General features: G+C 39.2%; 1 protein-coding gene across 1 annotated transcript; it reads left to right on the top strand.

Annotated features, from left to right (window-relative positions):
* Positions 1–237: 237 nt before the first annotated feature.
* LOC138883007 (uncharacterized) lies at positions 238–1,437 on the top strand. Its single transcript, XM_070163661.1, has one exon. It carries the CDS (start codon positions 238–240, stop codon positions 1,435–1,437), a length of 1,200 nt encoding a protein of 399 aa, XP_070019762.1.
* The last annotated feature ends 16,363 nt before the right edge of the window (positions 1,438–17,800 follow it).

Here is a 17,800-nt window from a genome sequence, read left to right as displayed (position 1 = left end):
GAGAAGGTTCAAATGGACAAATTGGGATGATGCCAAGTGACTTTATGACCCTCGAAGTCATTCTAGAATCATTAATTGTTGCTAGGTGCATTGCACGCAATGTGATATTTTTGCTGTTAAATGCCCTAACGCTAACGTGATAGCTTCATTTTATTATATTCATAGCAGAAGAGTGGTTGGTTTGTGGTTCTTAAGGTAACTCATCCATTCAACATAAGGTCAAAGGGCAAGGTAGCCATGACTAGCAAAAACTTGGGCACAAGAGTTGTTGATCCGTCAAGGGAGTTTGTGGAGTCGGAGTCTGAATTGAAAGAGGAGTTCCAAAGGGTAAAACAACAGATGACAGAAATGTATCAGTCTTGGATCAGGGGGCATCCTCCACCTTCATTCCCCACTAACTACACTGAAAACCCTGCAACTATCCAATCACTATCACAAGTCCAGGTTCCCACTGCTGTTGATATCTCCCCACAACCTTTTCACACTCCACCCCTCAAAAGCACATCATATCCCGCCCTTTTGACCACTTATGCTCTTGTAGCTCCTCCCCCAACTACTTTTCCTCGATCCTCTAACGAGGTTGTGTTCAAAGTCCCTGATGCCCAACACTATGCACCAGAACCAACTTTCAAAGTCTCAGATTCATACTCTCTCGCTCCTCATTTTGAGCCTCCCGGTGAAATTGAAAAGTTTGCTAAGACAGTGGAGCAAGATGAGATATCCAGGAAGGTGAAAATCATAGAGCAGTCTTTAAGAAACATGCAAGGGATAGGGAGCCAGATGAGCGTGGCTTACAAAGACTTGTGCTTGTTTCCTGACGTCCAACCGCCTGGTGGGTTTAAGATGCCAAAGTTCAATTTATATGATGGGCATGGAGATACCATGGCCCATTTGAGAGGCTACTGTAGTAAGATGAGAGGCGTCGGTGGGAAAGACAAATTATTGATGGCGTACTTCAGTCAAAGTCTGGGTGGGGCAACTCTGGAGTGGTACACCCGTCAAGATGCTGACAGGTGGCACACGTGGGATGATATGGCTCAGGCCTTTGCCAGACACTTTCAGTACAATATAGAAATTGTCCCAAATCGCATGTCCCTCGCCAAGATACAAAAGAAGCCTAATGAAAGCTTTAGGGAATACGAGCTCAGATGGAGAGAGCAAGCTGCCAGAGTCCATCCTCCCATGGAAGAAAAAGAGATGGTCGAGTACTTTCTTCAAGCTCAAGAACCAACTTACTTTGGGCATTTGATCACGACTGTGGGTAGGTCTTTTAATGATGTGGTAAAAATGGGAGAAATGGTAGAAGATGGGTTGAAGTCTAGCCAGATCATGAGTTATTCTGCTTTAAAAGCCACAACACAAGCAATTCAGAACGACACAGGAAGCTTGCTGGGTCAGAAAGAACATGATGATTTTGCCATGGTTGTTTCAGAGTAAGGGTCCGCCTCACCAATATACCCAGCCTCAAATCCAACCCTAAAGATGTCCCCAAGCTCCACATAATCCACCTCAGTATTATCCTCCGAACAATGTTCGGTCATATGTCCAACCACCAGGTCACTCCCTATGGCGAGCGCTAGCACCACATAATGCATTCTTGCCTTCACAACATTTTCGAGCACCCAACAACCCTAGAAAATAGGGGAAGGGAAGGGAACAAAGGCAAAAAAATAGTTTCACGCCAATTGGGGAGTCCTACACAAGCTTGTTTGAAAAGTTAAAGCATTCTGGCCTGATTGAGCCGCTCCTCGGCTATACTCCAGACCCATATGCAAAAGGCTTTGATCCTACTGTACGATGTGTCACACCTCCTTTTTACGCACCCGCGAGGGTGCAAGGGAGTTTTTCCAATTAAAGGACAATCGAAACGGGATTGGTTTATTTATTTCAGAGTCGCCACTTGGGAGATTTAGGGAGTCCCAAGTCACCAATTTTAATCCCGAATCGAGGAAAAGAATGACTCTATATTATAGTCTGCGTACCAGAAATCCGGATAAGGAATTCTGTTAACCTGGGAGAAGGTGTTAGGCATTCCCGAGTTCCGTGGTTCTAGCACGGTCGCTCAACTGTTATATTCGGCTTATTTATCTGATTTTGTACATGTTAAACCTATGTGCAAGTTTTAAACTCTTGACCGCTCTTATTATTATTTTTTTACGAGAATTGCAACATCGTGAAAATATATCTCGAACCACGTTACATCAATGCACCCATGGTTATTGACATCTCTCGACTCGGTTGAGATTTGGATTTGGGTCACATAAATGTGCACCCGAATTAAGAGAAATAAATTATTAAGACGCGCCTAAAGCAACTAACGTATTGTTATTTTGGGGAAGGCCGTAAAATTTGCTAAACGGCATGTCCCGAATTCTAAGTATTTTTAATATATATACATTTAGAGGGCCCCACAGCTTCTACATTTTTATTTGTCGAGGCTCGTCTCATTTATTATTAAAAGGAATTTACAACGTCATGGAAATGCATCTCGGGCCACGCCATAATCAATATACCCGTGATTAGAGCTGCGTTTCGACTCTGTTGAGATTGGGATTTGGGTCACATAAATGTGCACCCGAGTTTAGGAAGATAACGTTATTAAATACGCGCTTAAAGCAACTAGCGCATTATTATTTTTGGGCAGGGCCGTGAAATTTGCTAAACGGCCCGTCCCAGAATCTAGGTATTTAATATATACATTTAACGAGGGCTCCACAATCTATACATTTTTATTTGGCGAAGCTCGTCTCGTTTTTTTTTATTTATTCTTTTATTATTATTTTTATTATTATTACTTTTTTATTTTTATTTTTTAAATAAAAATGGACAAAGCTAAAATACCTACATTTTGGCTACTTTGCGAGGTCATGGGTTGTAGATTGAACTTATTTGATGAAACGAGTATTTTTTCGATGAATTAACATCACTACTTTAATTTTAACATTACTACTACATGTGCAAACAATTATTAAGACAAACTAAAATAACTAACATCTTACAGAATGTGTACAAGCGCCTATTGTGGCAAATATTTGGATAACAATAATCTGAGCATGAAGAAACAAAATGTCGGATAACTACTTAAAATAACGAAACAAAAGAAAAGACATTCACGGCCAAATTTCAATGCCACACGGAGTTAATTAACAAGAAATAGCAATTTACAAACATCATATGTATATGTCTCGCTTACTTGCATACTATTCGCATGAACTAGGATTGTATTTCAACGAACACATGTACATATTACTAAACAGCAAATATGAAGGACACGGACAGAGATGACCTACTTGATATTATCGTCCGATGCGTTGGACCTGCGACGAAACCTCGGACAACAACCTCGACGTACCGGACCTCGACGAACCAAAGACGACCTCAACGACCTCACCCCGGACAGAACTTCTGGGCTACTTTTTCGAATGTTTTCGGTTAAGTTTCAGCTGGCGTGTGCGTGTGTTTTTTTTTCGGTCAGTCGTGGCAAGGAGGGAGGGGTCGTTTGGGCAGTGGCTCTTGGTGGTGGCGTTGAGCTGGGTTGTTTGGTCGTCGGCTGGAAAATGACGACGAGCAGGAGTTCGCTGGCTGGGGGAATAGGGTGGTTTGGCGGTGTGAGATGATGAGGTTGGGGAAGATGGTGCAACAGCAATGAGGGACTGCTGGTGGTCGTCGGTGAGTGACGAGATGGGACGATGAGGCTGGACGACGAAGGAGCAGCGAGGGAGACTGGTTGTGGTCACCGGACGTGAGGGAGTGGACGGTGGACGTGAAGGGGCTGGTAGCGACAGTAGGGTCGAGGAGGGGGCAGTGACGACGCAGCGAGCAGCAGCTCGACGGGGCTGGTGCGTGGGGGCTGCCGGTGGTTTTGGACGCGAGGGAGTGGTGGTTTTGGGTGTAGGGTTCTGTGAGACGATGGTGGGTGGTTGAGTTGGACTGGTAGGCGTAGTGACGACGATGGGCAGTGACGGGTTGACGACGGAGGTCCGACTGGTTTGTGGGGCTGCCGGAAGGGATGGTGTGGTCGTTCGCTAGGGTTTTCCTTGGACTGGTTTCTTGCTTTGATTTTCAGGTTTTCCAAAGGAGGAGGAAGGTGAACAGTGCTCCTCCTCCAAAATTTTTAAAATCCGTCCGTTTTCCTTTCAAAATGTTTTGCCCGTGCATTTGTAATGGTTTTTGCCTAGGGAAATGAGCCCCACGCTTGGTGGGGTTCGAGGCTTGTGTCCCCCACGCGTGGTGGGGTTCCCCATGTGTCATGGACTCGGTTTATTATGGGCTAGGTCCGAAAATTAGGCCTAAAAGCGGGTAGTTTAAACCCGAATATTATTCTTTTGCCCGGACCCGAGAAATGGGAACACGACGTTGCTCAACTGATTATGTAAGCAAAATAACTACAAAAATAAGACTAATATTTAAAACAAAACTATATCTTTTTTTTATAAATATTTTTCAAGATTTAAAATAGCTACAAAATATTAATAAAACTATTTTTTTTGTAATTTTCGTTTTTTATATAAAGATAAAATATAAAGTAATATTTTTTTATTTTTTCAAAAATTATAATGACTACAAAACATTAATAGAATTATATTTTTTTTGTAATTTTCGAATTTATATAAAGTACCAAAATAAAGTACAATATTTTTGTATTTTCAAGTTTATGAGAAATACATAAACTAAAATTATATATATATTTTTTTGTAATTTTTCCTTTTGCAACGAAATAAAGTAAAAATAGTTACAATGGCTATATTAGACCCAATTTCACATATTGACGCTAAAAATGTGAAAATTCTCGGGGAGGGTCAAAAATCCGGTGTCTACAGCTGCCCCTCTTTGACTGGAAACACGAAGAGTTTTCCGACAAAGAACGACTAGACATATTTTTGACCCGACCATTACTTGGACGGACTACACTAAGGAAAGGAAGGGAATGTGACCGAGCCCTGGTATCTGAGCTACCTATATATCCTTGGTTATACAGGAATCAGGCCACGTGTAGTTCGGGAATGAGAGAGATAGTAGAGTGTACCGAGATGAAGAGCCGATCGAGGTGCCGTTCCGTTGAGGTTCTGGTCCGCGGTCCTGTCATTACAACAAAAATGAAAACTGAAAAAGACTAACTAAGCCTATCAGCTACTAGTTACAAGGATTCCTATCTTCAAGTCTTCTGAAACTTGGTCTTGAGTCTTGAATGGTGCTTCATACAGACTTTGGATTTGAAACTTGATACTTGCTAGTTGTAGGTGCTAGTTCTTGAGCAGACCACATTTGTTCTCAACTTCCGTACCTTCTCTTTTTTTTTCTTTTCTTGTTCTTCTTTTCTTTTTTCTTTTTTTTGTTATGTCCAGCTTTTGTTGACCATCTCAGAATGTTGACTCGCATTCTTGAGGCGAGCTTCTGCTATTTATAACTTGGCTGAATGCTGGGGATTTTAGCTGTAGCCTTCTGCTTCCCAGTGCTGGGGATTTTTATTATTTCCTGCTGGGGATTCTTGTTGTAACCTTCTACCTTCCGGTGGGGTTACTGATTTCCAAAATTTGCAGTATAAGACTAAAAGCATTCCTCTTGTTATACAGGTGGGCGCCTGAAATATGAAATGTAAAGACTGAAAAGTATTCCTTTCGTTATACAGGTGGGCGCCTGAAATATGAAATGTAAAGACTGAAAAGTATTCCTTTCGTTATACAGGTGGGCGCCTGGCTTCAACACTAGAAATCTAAAGTCTGAATGTATGCCTCTGTTATATGGGCGGGCTCCCAACTTCAACACTTGAAAGTAAAGACTGAATGTATTCCTCTGTTATTATGGGCGGGCTCCCAATTTCAACACTTGAAAAGTAAAGACTGGAATGTATTCCTCTGTTATTATGGGCGGCCTCCCAATTTCAACACTTGAAAAGTAAAGACTAGAATGTATTCCTCTCATTATACAGGTGGGAGCCTGGCTTTAGGAAAACTAAACGTTGATAATCTTAAGAAAACTAAAAATGACCTCTTTTTTCTTCAAATTCAAACGTTGTTTTTTTTTTCAAATTATCATAGGAGAAAATTCGTCAGACTAGGATTTTTTTTGGTATCTTAGGAGAAAGATTCATCAGACTAAGATTTTGATCCTAGGAGAAGGTTCGTCAGACTAGGTCTCTATCTTAGGAGAAAAATTCATCAGACTAAGATTTTGATCCTAGGAGAAGGTTCATCAGACTAGGTCTCTATCTTAGGAGAAAAATTCGTCAGACTAAGATTTTGATCCTAGGAGAAGGTTCATCAGACTAGGTCTTTTTTTGGTATCTTAGGAGAAAGATTCATCAGACTAAGATTTCGATCCTAGGAGAAGGTTCATCAGACTAGGTCTCTATCTTAGGAGAAAAATTCGTCAGACTAAGATTTTGATCCTAGGAGAAGGTTCATCAGACTAGGTTTTTTTTTGGTATCTTAGGAGAAAGATTCATCAGACTAAGATTTTGATCCTAGGAGAAGGTTCATCAGACTAGGTCTCTATCTTAGGAGAAAAATTTGTCAGACTAAGATTTTGATCCTAGGAGAAGGTTCATCAGACTAGGTCTTTTCTTTTTGGTATCTTAGGAGAAAGATTCATCAGACTAAGATTTTGATCCTAGGAGAAGGTTCATCAGACTAGGTCTCTATCTTAGGAGAAAAATTCGTCAGACTAAGATTTTGATCCTAGGAGAAGGTTCATCAGACTAGGTCTTGTTTTTTTGGTATCTTAGGAGAAAGATTCATCAGACTAAGATTTTGATCCTAGGAGAAGGTTCATCAGACTAGGTCTCTATCTTAGGAGAAAGATTCATCAGACTTAGATTTTGATCCTAGGAGAAGGTTCGTCAGACTAGGTCTCTATCTTAGGAGAAAAATTCGTCAGACTAAGATTTTGATCCTAGGAGAAGGTTCATAAGACTAGGTCTTGTTTTTTTGGTATCTTAGGAGAAAGATTCATCAGACTAAGATTTTGATCCTAGGAGAAGGTTCGTCAGACTAGGTCTCTATCTTAGGAGAAAAATTCGTCAGACTAAGATTTTGATCCTAGGAGAAGGTTCATCAGACTAGGTCTTTTCTTTTTGGTATCTTAGGAGAAAGATTCATCAGACTAAGATTTTGATCCTAGGAGAAGGTTCGTCAGACTAGGTCTCTATCTTAGGAGAAAAATTCGTCAGACTAAGATTTTGATCCTAGGAGAAGGTTCATCAGACTAGGTCTTGTTTTTTTGGTATCTTAGGAGAAAGATTCATCAGACTAAGATTTTGATCCTAGGAGAAGGTTCGTCAGACTAGGTCTCTATCTTAGGAGAAAAATTCGTCAGACTAAGATTTTGATCCTAGGAGAAGGTTCATCAGACTAGGTCTTTTCTTTTTGGTATCTTAGGAGAAAGATTCATCAGACTAAGATTTTGATCCTAGGAGAAGGTTCGTCAGACTAGGTCTCTATCTTAGGAGAAAAATTCGTCAGACTAAGATTTTGATCCTAGGAGAAGGTTCATCAGACTAGGTCTTGTTTTTTTGGTATCTTAGGAGAAAGATTCATCAGACTAAGATTTTGATCCTAGGAGAAGGTTCGTCAGACTAGGTCTCTATCTTAGGAGAAAAATTCGTCAGACTAAGATTTTGATCCTAGGAGAAGGTTCATCAGACTAGGTCTTGTTTTTTTTTTTTTTTTTTTTATCTTTAACAACCACTTAGGAGGAAATGCATCTCCTACGGGTGAAACTAAAACGAACTTAAGAGGAAATGCATCTCCTAGGAGGTAAAACTTAAACTTAGGAGGAAATGCGTCTCCTATGGGTAAAACTTAAACTTAGGAGGAAATGCGTCTCCTATGGGTAAAAGTGAACTTAGGAGGAAATGCGTCTCCTATGGGTAAAACTTAAACTTAGGAGGAAATGCATCTCCTATGGGTGAAACTAAAACAAACCTAGGAGGAAATGCGTCTCCTATGGGTAAAACTAAAACAACCTTAGGAGGAAATGCATCTCCTATGGGGTGAAACTAAAACAATCTTAGGAGGAAATGCATCTCCTATGGGTAAAACTCAAACTTAGGAGGAAATGCATCTTCTATGGGTGAAACTAAAACGAACTTAGGAGGAAATGCATCTCCTATGGGTAGAACTCTAATGATTTCAAACTAGGAAGTGCGTCTCCTATTAATGAAACCTTTGCTCTTTTTTTTTTTGAATTATTTACTTACTTGTGTTGTCCTCCCTCGAAACTGTTGGGGATTATTTAGATGGGGATGACTTTTTACCCTTTTTTTTCATTATTATCTTTTTATTCTTCTTTTTTTTTTCATTCTTTTTATTTTTATTTTTGCATAGCTTCTTCTTTCGAAGACTACCTCCCTTGAGAGTCGTTTTGCCTTTCCCCAAAAGGAACCGCAGAGGATACCGACTTTCCAACCTTGTGTTGGACTCATCGCAACTGCTAGGGATAACACTGTTGGGGAATTATTTACTTACCTGTTGGGGGGTAAAATGTTATCAGCTGGGGGTACCTGACTTCCAAAAAATTTTCTAAATGGAAGGAAAATTTTCTGCCCCAGTTTGATAATATCCCTTGTGGCATGCGTTTCTGCATCAATGCCATTTCCTTTACCTGTTTCAAATCAAACAAAATTTGTTAGTTTAAAACATGGTGGTTGGCTGTGATACTCCTATTGGGATTGCTTTCCCTTTCTCCTTCATTGCGCTGTGCTCCACGACTTGTTGGGGATGATATTATGTGCTGGGGATAATCCCTTCCTGCTGGGGATATCCCTCTTCTTTTGTGGCATAGCTTGGAAACTGGCATTTCCCCGACCTTTTAGTCTAGTATGGATTTCGCCAAATCATGCTCACTGCTCTCCTTGCTTTGTTCACGGGCCTTGTCTTTGAGGTTTATAACCTTGGTTTTGGCAAGGATATCCCTCTTGATGCTCGTCAATCCTTTTGTCAATTCCCTTTGCTGGGGATATCTTTTTTGACACTGACCTCGCGCTTGTTCCTTGCTGACTATACCATTCGGATATACTAGTCAGATCTCATCTTGGAAAGCTGATGGCATATTTTGAAGTCATTTCATACTTGTTCTGACCGGACAGACTCTATTGGGGAAATTTTTTATGAAAGGAGAAAGATAACAGAAACAAAATAAAAGACAAAGGAAACGATGACTCTTTAACAAAAGGAACTATAAATAAAAACCTATCAAACATAGATACCGACTCTAATGGTCGTAACATGCACATGTGGCCTATCCTCTACCGCCAATCATCCTTCAAGATCTTCAATTGGCAATTCCCCATCTGATTCTCAATCCTATTCGACTTGTAGTGCCCGACGGATTTTCACTATCAAGTCTCTCTCATTTTGGCTTTTCTCTCAGCTTTCATCGCCTTATGGTGCCCGTGAAGGTTTTCACCAATAAGACTCTCTCGTTTTATATCTCTCTCCAGCTGGGGATTTGGAGTGTTGCCGATATGACTCTTTCTGTTGGAGATTAGAGTCCTTTCTGCTGTGGAACAGAATGTTATGTGCGCCGGTAAGACTCTTCATTTGTCTGACTTGGCATCTTTTGAAGACTGATCAGAAGGTCTTTCTTTGGACCGTAATGTGGGTTTTGGATAGGCTAGAAAGAAAGGGTATTAAAGGCTCAAAAAATGCATTAATTTTGGGTTAATAGTTACAACCTTTGGAATTAGATTTATTTACAACAAACACAACTTTTGCCCCAGTTTCTTGCTTGAGGATATTTTACTTGATTTTTTTTTCATTTTCTAAAACTATGACCGAGCCGTGAAGCGCCTACGTATCCTCTTTGAGGAATCAGGTCAAACGTAGTTCCCAATTCCTCTTTTTCATTTGACCTTTTTTTTGTTACCATTTTCTTTTCTTTTTTTTTTTTCGTTTTGTTGTTTTCTTTTCTTTCTCTTTTTTTTCTTTTGTTTACCTGCCGCGCTTGCGTATTCTATTCGTTGCTACTAATTCCGAACGAGGGGTATGAAAGAAAATAAATAAGGCTTAAAAGGGGTAACGAAGGGTAAAGTGTTTAGGTAGCAGAACAAAATGCCTTCGTCATTCCAGTCTTCAAAACATGCCAAGTGCAAACAACACAATTTAAATTTGTAGTCTCTTCTGATGGTGCTGGACTTGACCATTATATTCAACATCTGTGTTTTTCATTTGTCACTTCTAAAGCACCGTTGGGCGACACTCTAACTCTCATTATCATGAAAGGCCCTCATGCCAATTTGGCGAGTCTTGCTTTTAACAGTTTTTCTTTGTGTTTAACTTGCCCTAGTTCCACATGACTCGAGCTCTGTATGATCTCAACCGTTCTCATTTCCTTTAAATGCTTTGATCACCTTCCCGGGGTTTTATGATTAACTTTAAAGACTAAGCCCGAATTGTGTGCGCATGTCATGTCACTAGAATCGGCGCTGAACCAAATGACAAAAGGACTAAACAAAAAGATGACGAGAAATAACAAAAGACCGGCTTTGTATTAGACTACCGGTGAAATGGTTTGAATAACCAAACAAACAAACCCGAACAAAACCCAAAAAACAAACTGGACAAAACTTACACAAACCGCTATGACAAAACGGAAAGATAAGCGAAAAGATATTGACACAAAACAATATCCGAATTACAATCCTAATAATCCGAACAAACAGAAATGACAATAAAATAAGCCACCACAAGTTTCTCTCTTGCTGACCAAGGAACGGAGCGTCCTCCCATTCTATCAAGACTGGCATCTTAGCCACTGAGCTTTGCATTAGTAATGCCAAGACCATTGCCAGCTTCAATATCATCAACCTCCGTCAACAAGTTCCCGATAGGATTTGAGTGCTTCTGCTATCAGGCCCAATCCCTGCAGAGTGTGTATCATGAGATGCAAGTGAAGGACTCTAACTGTCATTGTCCGGCTTACCACAAACCAACCACCTTAACTTTATTTGCGAAACAAACAGGTTAGAATGGACTCAGTCGGTCCTCATTATTAACAACATCTTTTTTCTTTTTCTCTTTTTTTTCAATTTTTTTTTCATTTTTCCCTTTTTTTTTCTCTATTTTTTCATTTTTCATTTTTCATTTTTTTTCTTTTTTTTTTTCGATTTTTTTTCATTTTCCTTTTTCTTTTTTCTTTTTCATTATCTTTTTTCTTTTTCATTATCTTTTCTTTTTGCTCTTTTCTTTTTCATGACCCCGCATGAATCAGACCTTGCGTAGTTCAGACCACTAAAAGATAAACAATAATAAACATTTTTTCAATTTTCATATTAAAATAAACTGAAAAATCAAACAAACCACATATTCTAATTAAAGATTTATAAACGGCCAGTCTCTTTCCCCGTTTGACAAATGCAACCAAACGACTATTTTTGCAAAGGTGGCCCCTTCCAATTCTCACATGAATTTTGAGGACGGGGAGGATTATTTTGACACTTTACAAACTTGTCCATTCTTTTACGAAAATAACCTTTCGACAACTGAAAGACACTCTAAGGCTATTTCGGCAAGAACGGTTCAAGACGCGGCCGAAGCTGGCTCGACTTATTTTTTGACTAAAAATTCAAACGGTATTCACCTAACTGCTGACTCTTTGTTTTTTTTTCAAATTATAATGAAAATGTGGAGTTGCAAACACGGCCCTTCAGCGCCTCGGGGACGAAGATCTGTGCGGGTCAACTGGACCAAACTCCTAAACATGACCCAAAGGTGGCTGTTTATGCAAAGTCAGCCTTCCGGCGTCCCTTTCGGAAACATTCGGCTATGTCTTGATAAAACAACGTCACCTGACTTCTTTATGACAAAATTAAAATTTGACATATATTTTTTATTTATTTGTTTTTTGGCTATTTTAGCAAAAGGTGGGTCGGACATCACCCGACTTATTTATGACAAGATTAAAATTTTTGATTTTTGGCTATTTTAGCAAAAGGTGGGGTTGGACCCGATGAGGGTTGCCTACGCATCTCACATCCGGTGAGAATCAAACCCGCGTAGTTCGGGCAAATAAACTATTTTTGAGAAGACCCTTTTCCTTTTTTTTTTTGTTTATATAGCAAACAGGCAAACTATTATTTTTCATTCATAACAAACAAACTAACTAACGTAAAACATAAAACATTCCTTCTTTTTTCATTTGTTTTTCTTATTCTAAAGAAAAAGAATTTTTTTTTTGGAATTTTTACCTTTAATAAAAGAAATGCTTAAAAAAATATTTTTTTGAATTTTGAATTTTTTAAAGAAGAATCAAAATATTTTTGAATTTTCTTTTGAACTTTTTTTTTGGATTATATATATATTTATTTTGGAACAAGTAATAAAACCACGTTAAACGCCCGACTCTTTTTTTTATTTTTTTTATTTTTGGAATTTTCATAGACAAACAAAATAAAAATAAAAAAACATTTTAAAAACCAAACTCTTTTTCATTTTCGCTTAATGGCAAAACAAACTATTTTCTTTTCTATATTTTTGAAGAAAAATAAGACAGAACAATGAAGAAAAACTATTAGATTTTTTTCTTTTCTAATAAGACATTTTTCATTTTCTCAAAATTTCGGCAGAGTTTCGATACTACTCGGACATTGTTTTTTTTCTTCTAAAAATAAGTAGTTATATCTCTACACTGTCATTTTCTCATCTTTTCACGATTTTCTAATTTGTGGAAAATAATGACAACATACAAAATCTTTTTGAATTTTCCAATGCTCTTTTTTATTTGTTATTATTTTGTTATTATTTTCAAAAATGTGGCATGGGGGACATGGGGCTTCCAAGACATCTTGGACTCCGCGAATGTTCCCCATGCGTTTTTTCCAAAATATGAAGCGTGGGGGACATATGGAATTCCAAGACTTCTTGGTTTCCACAAATGTTCCCCATGTGCTTTTCCCCAAAATGAAGCGTGGAGGACATGTGGAATTCCAAGACTTCTTGGATTTCACAAATGGTCCCCATGTGCTTTTACCAAAAATGAAGCATGAGAGACATAGTGGATTTCAAGAATTCTTGGATTCCACAAATGTTCCTCATGTGCTTTTCCCAAAAAATAAAGCGTGGGGGACATGTGGAATACCAAGGCTTCTTGAATTCCACAATGTTCTCCATGTGCTTAATTAACATAATAGCATGCTTATTAAAAATAGTGCAACTTTCTTATTTAACGTGATCAGCATGATAAGGAGTATCATTTGTCCGCAAATATCATTGGTCCGCCAAATGACCCACTCGCCCTTGAATAAATAACATGTAGCACATAGGATGCCAAAGATGGTCTATTATTTTCAGGTTGCTTGTCCTAGACGGACCCAACCCCTGTGTTGAGTCCCCTAAGTCAAATGCACATGATGCAAATAAACGTTCCTACTAGGGATCCGACATGTGGCTTTGTTATACTAAGTTCATAACCTGGGTATTTGTTCTAGACCTGGCTTACCCGAGCGGACAACTCGAGCCAAGGATGGGAGCTGTGTACCGGTAACCAAAGGGCCATCCGGTTTTGCAACTCCTCCGAATCCTCGTTCTATTTTGGTATATGACACTAACAGAAAGAAGCCACGACCAGCGTGCACTCCTCAAGAGAGAGAAGAGAGGGGTTTCGGCACAGTTTATATGTACAGTTCAAATAATATCAAAGCAGTAAAAGCAGCATTTAGCACATTAGGCTCAAACACGTAAAAATCAGATAATAAATAAAGCCAAATAATAACAATTATTTTAAGCTCAAATTCTTAACCCTGAACCAGTGGTTCTGGGTCACTATTCCCCAGCGGAGTCGCCAGAGCTGTCACACCTCCTTTTACGCACCCGCGAGGGTGCAAGGGAGTTTTTCCAATTAAAGGACAATCGAAACGGGATTGGTTTATTTATTTCAGAGTCGCCACTTGGGAGATTTAGGGTGTCCCAAGTCACCAATTTTAATCCCGAATCAAGGAAAAGAATGACTCTATATTACAGTCTGCGTACCAAAAATCCGGATAAGGAATTCTGTTAACCCGGGAGAAGGTGTTAGGCATTCCCGAGTTCCGTGGTTCTAGCACGGTCGCTCAACTGTTATATTCGGCTTATTTATCTGATTTTGTACATGTTAAACCTATGTGCAAGTTTTAAACTCTTGACCGCTCTTATTATTATTTTTTTACGAGAATTGCAACATCATGAAAATATATCTCGAACCACGTTACATCAATGCACCCGTGGTTATTGACATATCTCGACTCGGTTGAGATTTGGATTTGGGTCACATAAATGTGCACCCGAATTAAGAGAAATAAATTATTAAGACGCGCCTAAAGCAACTAACGTATTGTTATTTTGGGGAAGGCCGTAAAATTTACTAAACGGCATGTCCCGAATTCTAAATATTTTTAATATATATACATTTAGAGGGCCCCGCAGCTTCTACATTTTTGTTTGTCGAGGCTCGTCTCATTCATTATTAAAAGGAATTTACAACGTCATGGAAATGCATCTCGGGCCACGCCATAATCAATATACCTGAGATTAGAGCTGCGTTTCGACTCTGTTGAGATTGGAATTTGGGTCACATAAATGTGCACCCGAGTTTAGGAAGATAACGTTATTAAATACGAGCTTAAAGCAACTAGCGCATTATTATTTTTGGGCAGGGCCGTGAAATTTGCTAAACGGCCCGTCCCGAAATCTAGGTATTTAATATATACATTTAACGAGGGCTCCATAATCTATACATTTTTATTTGGCGAAGCTCGTCTCGTTTTTTTATTTATTCTTTTATTATTATTTTTATTATTATTACTTTTTTATTTTTATTTTTTAAATAAAAACGGACAAAGCTAAAATACCTACATTTTGGCTACTTTGCGAGGTCACGGGTTGTAGATTGAACTTATTTGATGAAACGAGTATTTTTTCGCGGAATTAACATCACTACTATAATTTTAACATTACTACTACATGTGCAAACAATTATTAAGACAAACTAAAATAACTAACATCTTACAGAATGTGTACAAGCGCCTATTGTGGCAAATATTTGGATAACAATAATCTGAGCATGAAGAAACAAAATGTCGGATAACTAATTAAAATAACGAAACAAAGGAAAAGACATTCACGGCCAAATTTCAATGCCACACGGAGTTAATTAACAAGAAATAGCAATTTACAAACATCATATGTATATGTCTCGCTTACTTGCATACTATTCGCATGAACTAGGATTGTATTTCAACGAACACATGTACATATTACTAAACAGCAAATATGAAGGACACGGACAGAGATGACCTACTTGATATTATCGTCCGATGCGTTGGACCTGCGACGAAACCTCGGACAACAACCTCGACGTACCGGACCTCGACGAACCAAAGACGACCTCGCCCGGACAGAACTTCTGGGCTACTTTTTCGAATGTTTTCGGTTAAGTTTCAGCTGGCGTGTGCGTGTGTTTTTTTTTCCGGTCAGCCGTGGCAAGGAGGGAGGGGTCGTTTGGGCAGTGGCGCTTGGTGGTGGCGTTGAGCTGGGTTGTTTGGTCGTCAGCTGGAAAATGACGACGAGCAGGAGCTCGCTGGCTGGGGGAATAGGGTGGTTTGGCGGTGTGAGATAATGAGGTTGGGGAAGATGGTGCAACAACAATGGGGGACTGCTGGTGGTCGCCGGTGAGTGACGAGATGGGACGATGAGGCTGGACGACGAAGGAGCAGCGAGAGAGACTGGTTGTGGTCACCGGACGTGAGGGAGTGGACGGTGGACGTGAAGGGGTTGGTAGCGACAGTAGGGTCGAGGAGGGGGCAGTGACGACGCAGCGAGCAGCAGCTCGACGGGGCTGGTGCGTGGGGGATGCCGGTGGTTTTGGACGCGAGGGAGTGGTGGTTTTGGGTGTAGGATTCTGTGAGACGATGGTGGATGGTTGAGTTGGACTGGTAGGCTGGGTAGTGATGACGATGGGCAGTGACGGGTTGGCGACGGAGGTCCGACTGGTTTGTGGGGCTGCTGGAAGGGATGGTGTGGTCGTTCGCTAGGGTTTTCCTTGGACTGGTTTCTTGCTTTGATTTTCAGGTTTTCCAAAGGAGGAGGAAGGTGAACAGTGCTCCTCCTCCAAAATTTTTAAAATCCGTCCGTTTTCCTTTCAAAATGTTTTGCCCGTGCATTTGTAATGGTTTTTGCCCAGGGAAATGAGCCCCACGCGTGGTGGGGTTCTAGGCTTGTGTCCCCCACGCGTGGTGGGGTTCCCCATGTGTCATGGACTCGGTTTATTATGGGCTAGGTCCAAAAATTAGGCCTAAAAGCGGGTAGTTTAAACCCGAATATTATTCTTTTGCCCGGACCCGAGAAATGGGAACACGACGTTGCTCAACTGATTATGTAAGCAAAATAACTACAAAAATAAGACTAATATTTAAAACAAAACTATATATATTTTTTTAAAAAATATTTTTCAAGATTTAAAATAGCTACAAAATATTAATAAAACTATTTTTTTTTTGTAATTTTCGTTTTTTATATAAAGATAAAATATAAAGTAATATTTTTTTATTTTTTCAAAAATTATAATGACTACAAAACATTAATAGAATTATATATTTTTTTTAATTTTCGAATTATTTTTTTTTTGTAATTTTCGAATTTATATAAAGTACCAAAATAAAGTACAATATTTTTGTATTTTCAAGTTTATGAGAAATACATAAACTAAAATTATATATATATTTTTTTGTAATTTTTCCTTTTGCAACGAAATAAAGTAAAAATAGTTACAATGGCTATATTAGACCCAATTTCACATATTGACGCTAAAAATGTGAAAATTCTCGGGGAGGGTCAAAAATCCGGTGTCTACACGATGCATATACCACTCTAATGTCCAAGGGCATAGCATTGAAGATTGTTGTTCTTTGAAAAGGGAAATAAAAAGAATGATTCAAGAAGGGGTAATTGTGATCAATGACAAAGATAGGGAGCAAGCGAATCCTCTTGAGATTTTGCGGACTGAAGTTAATGATATTGAAGTTGTTAATGGTTTTGGCAATATTGATGGGGAACCCAGTGGCTAAGATGTCGTGCTTGGTAATTGGAAAGACGCTTCATCTCTTGGCTAGCTGGACAAGAGTCTTGGTGGTTTATTTTGTTGTCATTTCTGTTGTCCAGGTTATTTTCAGGGTTGTAATCCGGATATTGTCTTGTGATTTAAACCCTTCTATCCTTTTATTTTGCCTAGTTTATTTTTCATAGTAACTCGTTTAGTGTTGTCTAGGTTTGTTTCAGGGTGGTAACTCAGTTTAGTTTGCTTGTTTTGTTGTTCAAACCCTTTCACCATCTGTCTAATGTAATTTTCTATTATTTTTAGTCATTTTTGTTTAGTTCTCTTTTCCTTTTATAGTCTTTTTCCTGTTGACCCTAGTGACATGACATGCACTCGTAATTCTCAGCTTGGTTTTAAAAGTTAGTTTAGTCACGAAGTAATGAAACAACGTTGAATATGTAGGGACATTGGAGGGAAATAAGTGAAAGCATTTTGAGATCACTTCAAGCCCGAATTGTGGGAAACTGGGGCAGGTGGAACATAAAAATATACTATTGAAATGCATCATGCTACATCGGGTGAAGATAATGGCAAGTTTGCCCCAAATTTGTAGGGGGTCGTTCGTGGTAATGAGAGTGAGGGTGTTGTACAATGGGGCTTGGTAATTAACAGATGTAAAAGGCGAATGTGTGGATATGGTTATCAAGTCTAGTACAATCAAAAGATGTTATAAATGTTTTCCTTGGTCTGTTTAATTGTGTAGTTTGCACTTGGCATGTTTTGGAGATTGGAATGA

The sequence above is a fragment of the Nicotiana sylvestris genome, chromosome 12, assembly GCF_000393655.2.
Source record: "Nicotiana sylvestris chromosome 12, ASM39365v2, whole genome shotgun sequence".
Lineage (NCBI taxonomy): Eukaryota > Viridiplantae > Streptophyta > Magnoliopsida > Solanales > Solanaceae > Nicotiana > Nicotiana sylvestris.
The sequence above is the reverse complement of the archived record's forward strand: the minus strand, read 5'-3'. Positions and strand labels throughout refer to the sequence as shown.

Coding starts and splice junctions, on each gene's coding strand:
- LOC138883007 (XM_070163661.1), top strand. CDS start 238: ATGACTAGCAAAAACTTGGGCACAAGAGTTGTTGATCCGTCAAGGGAG.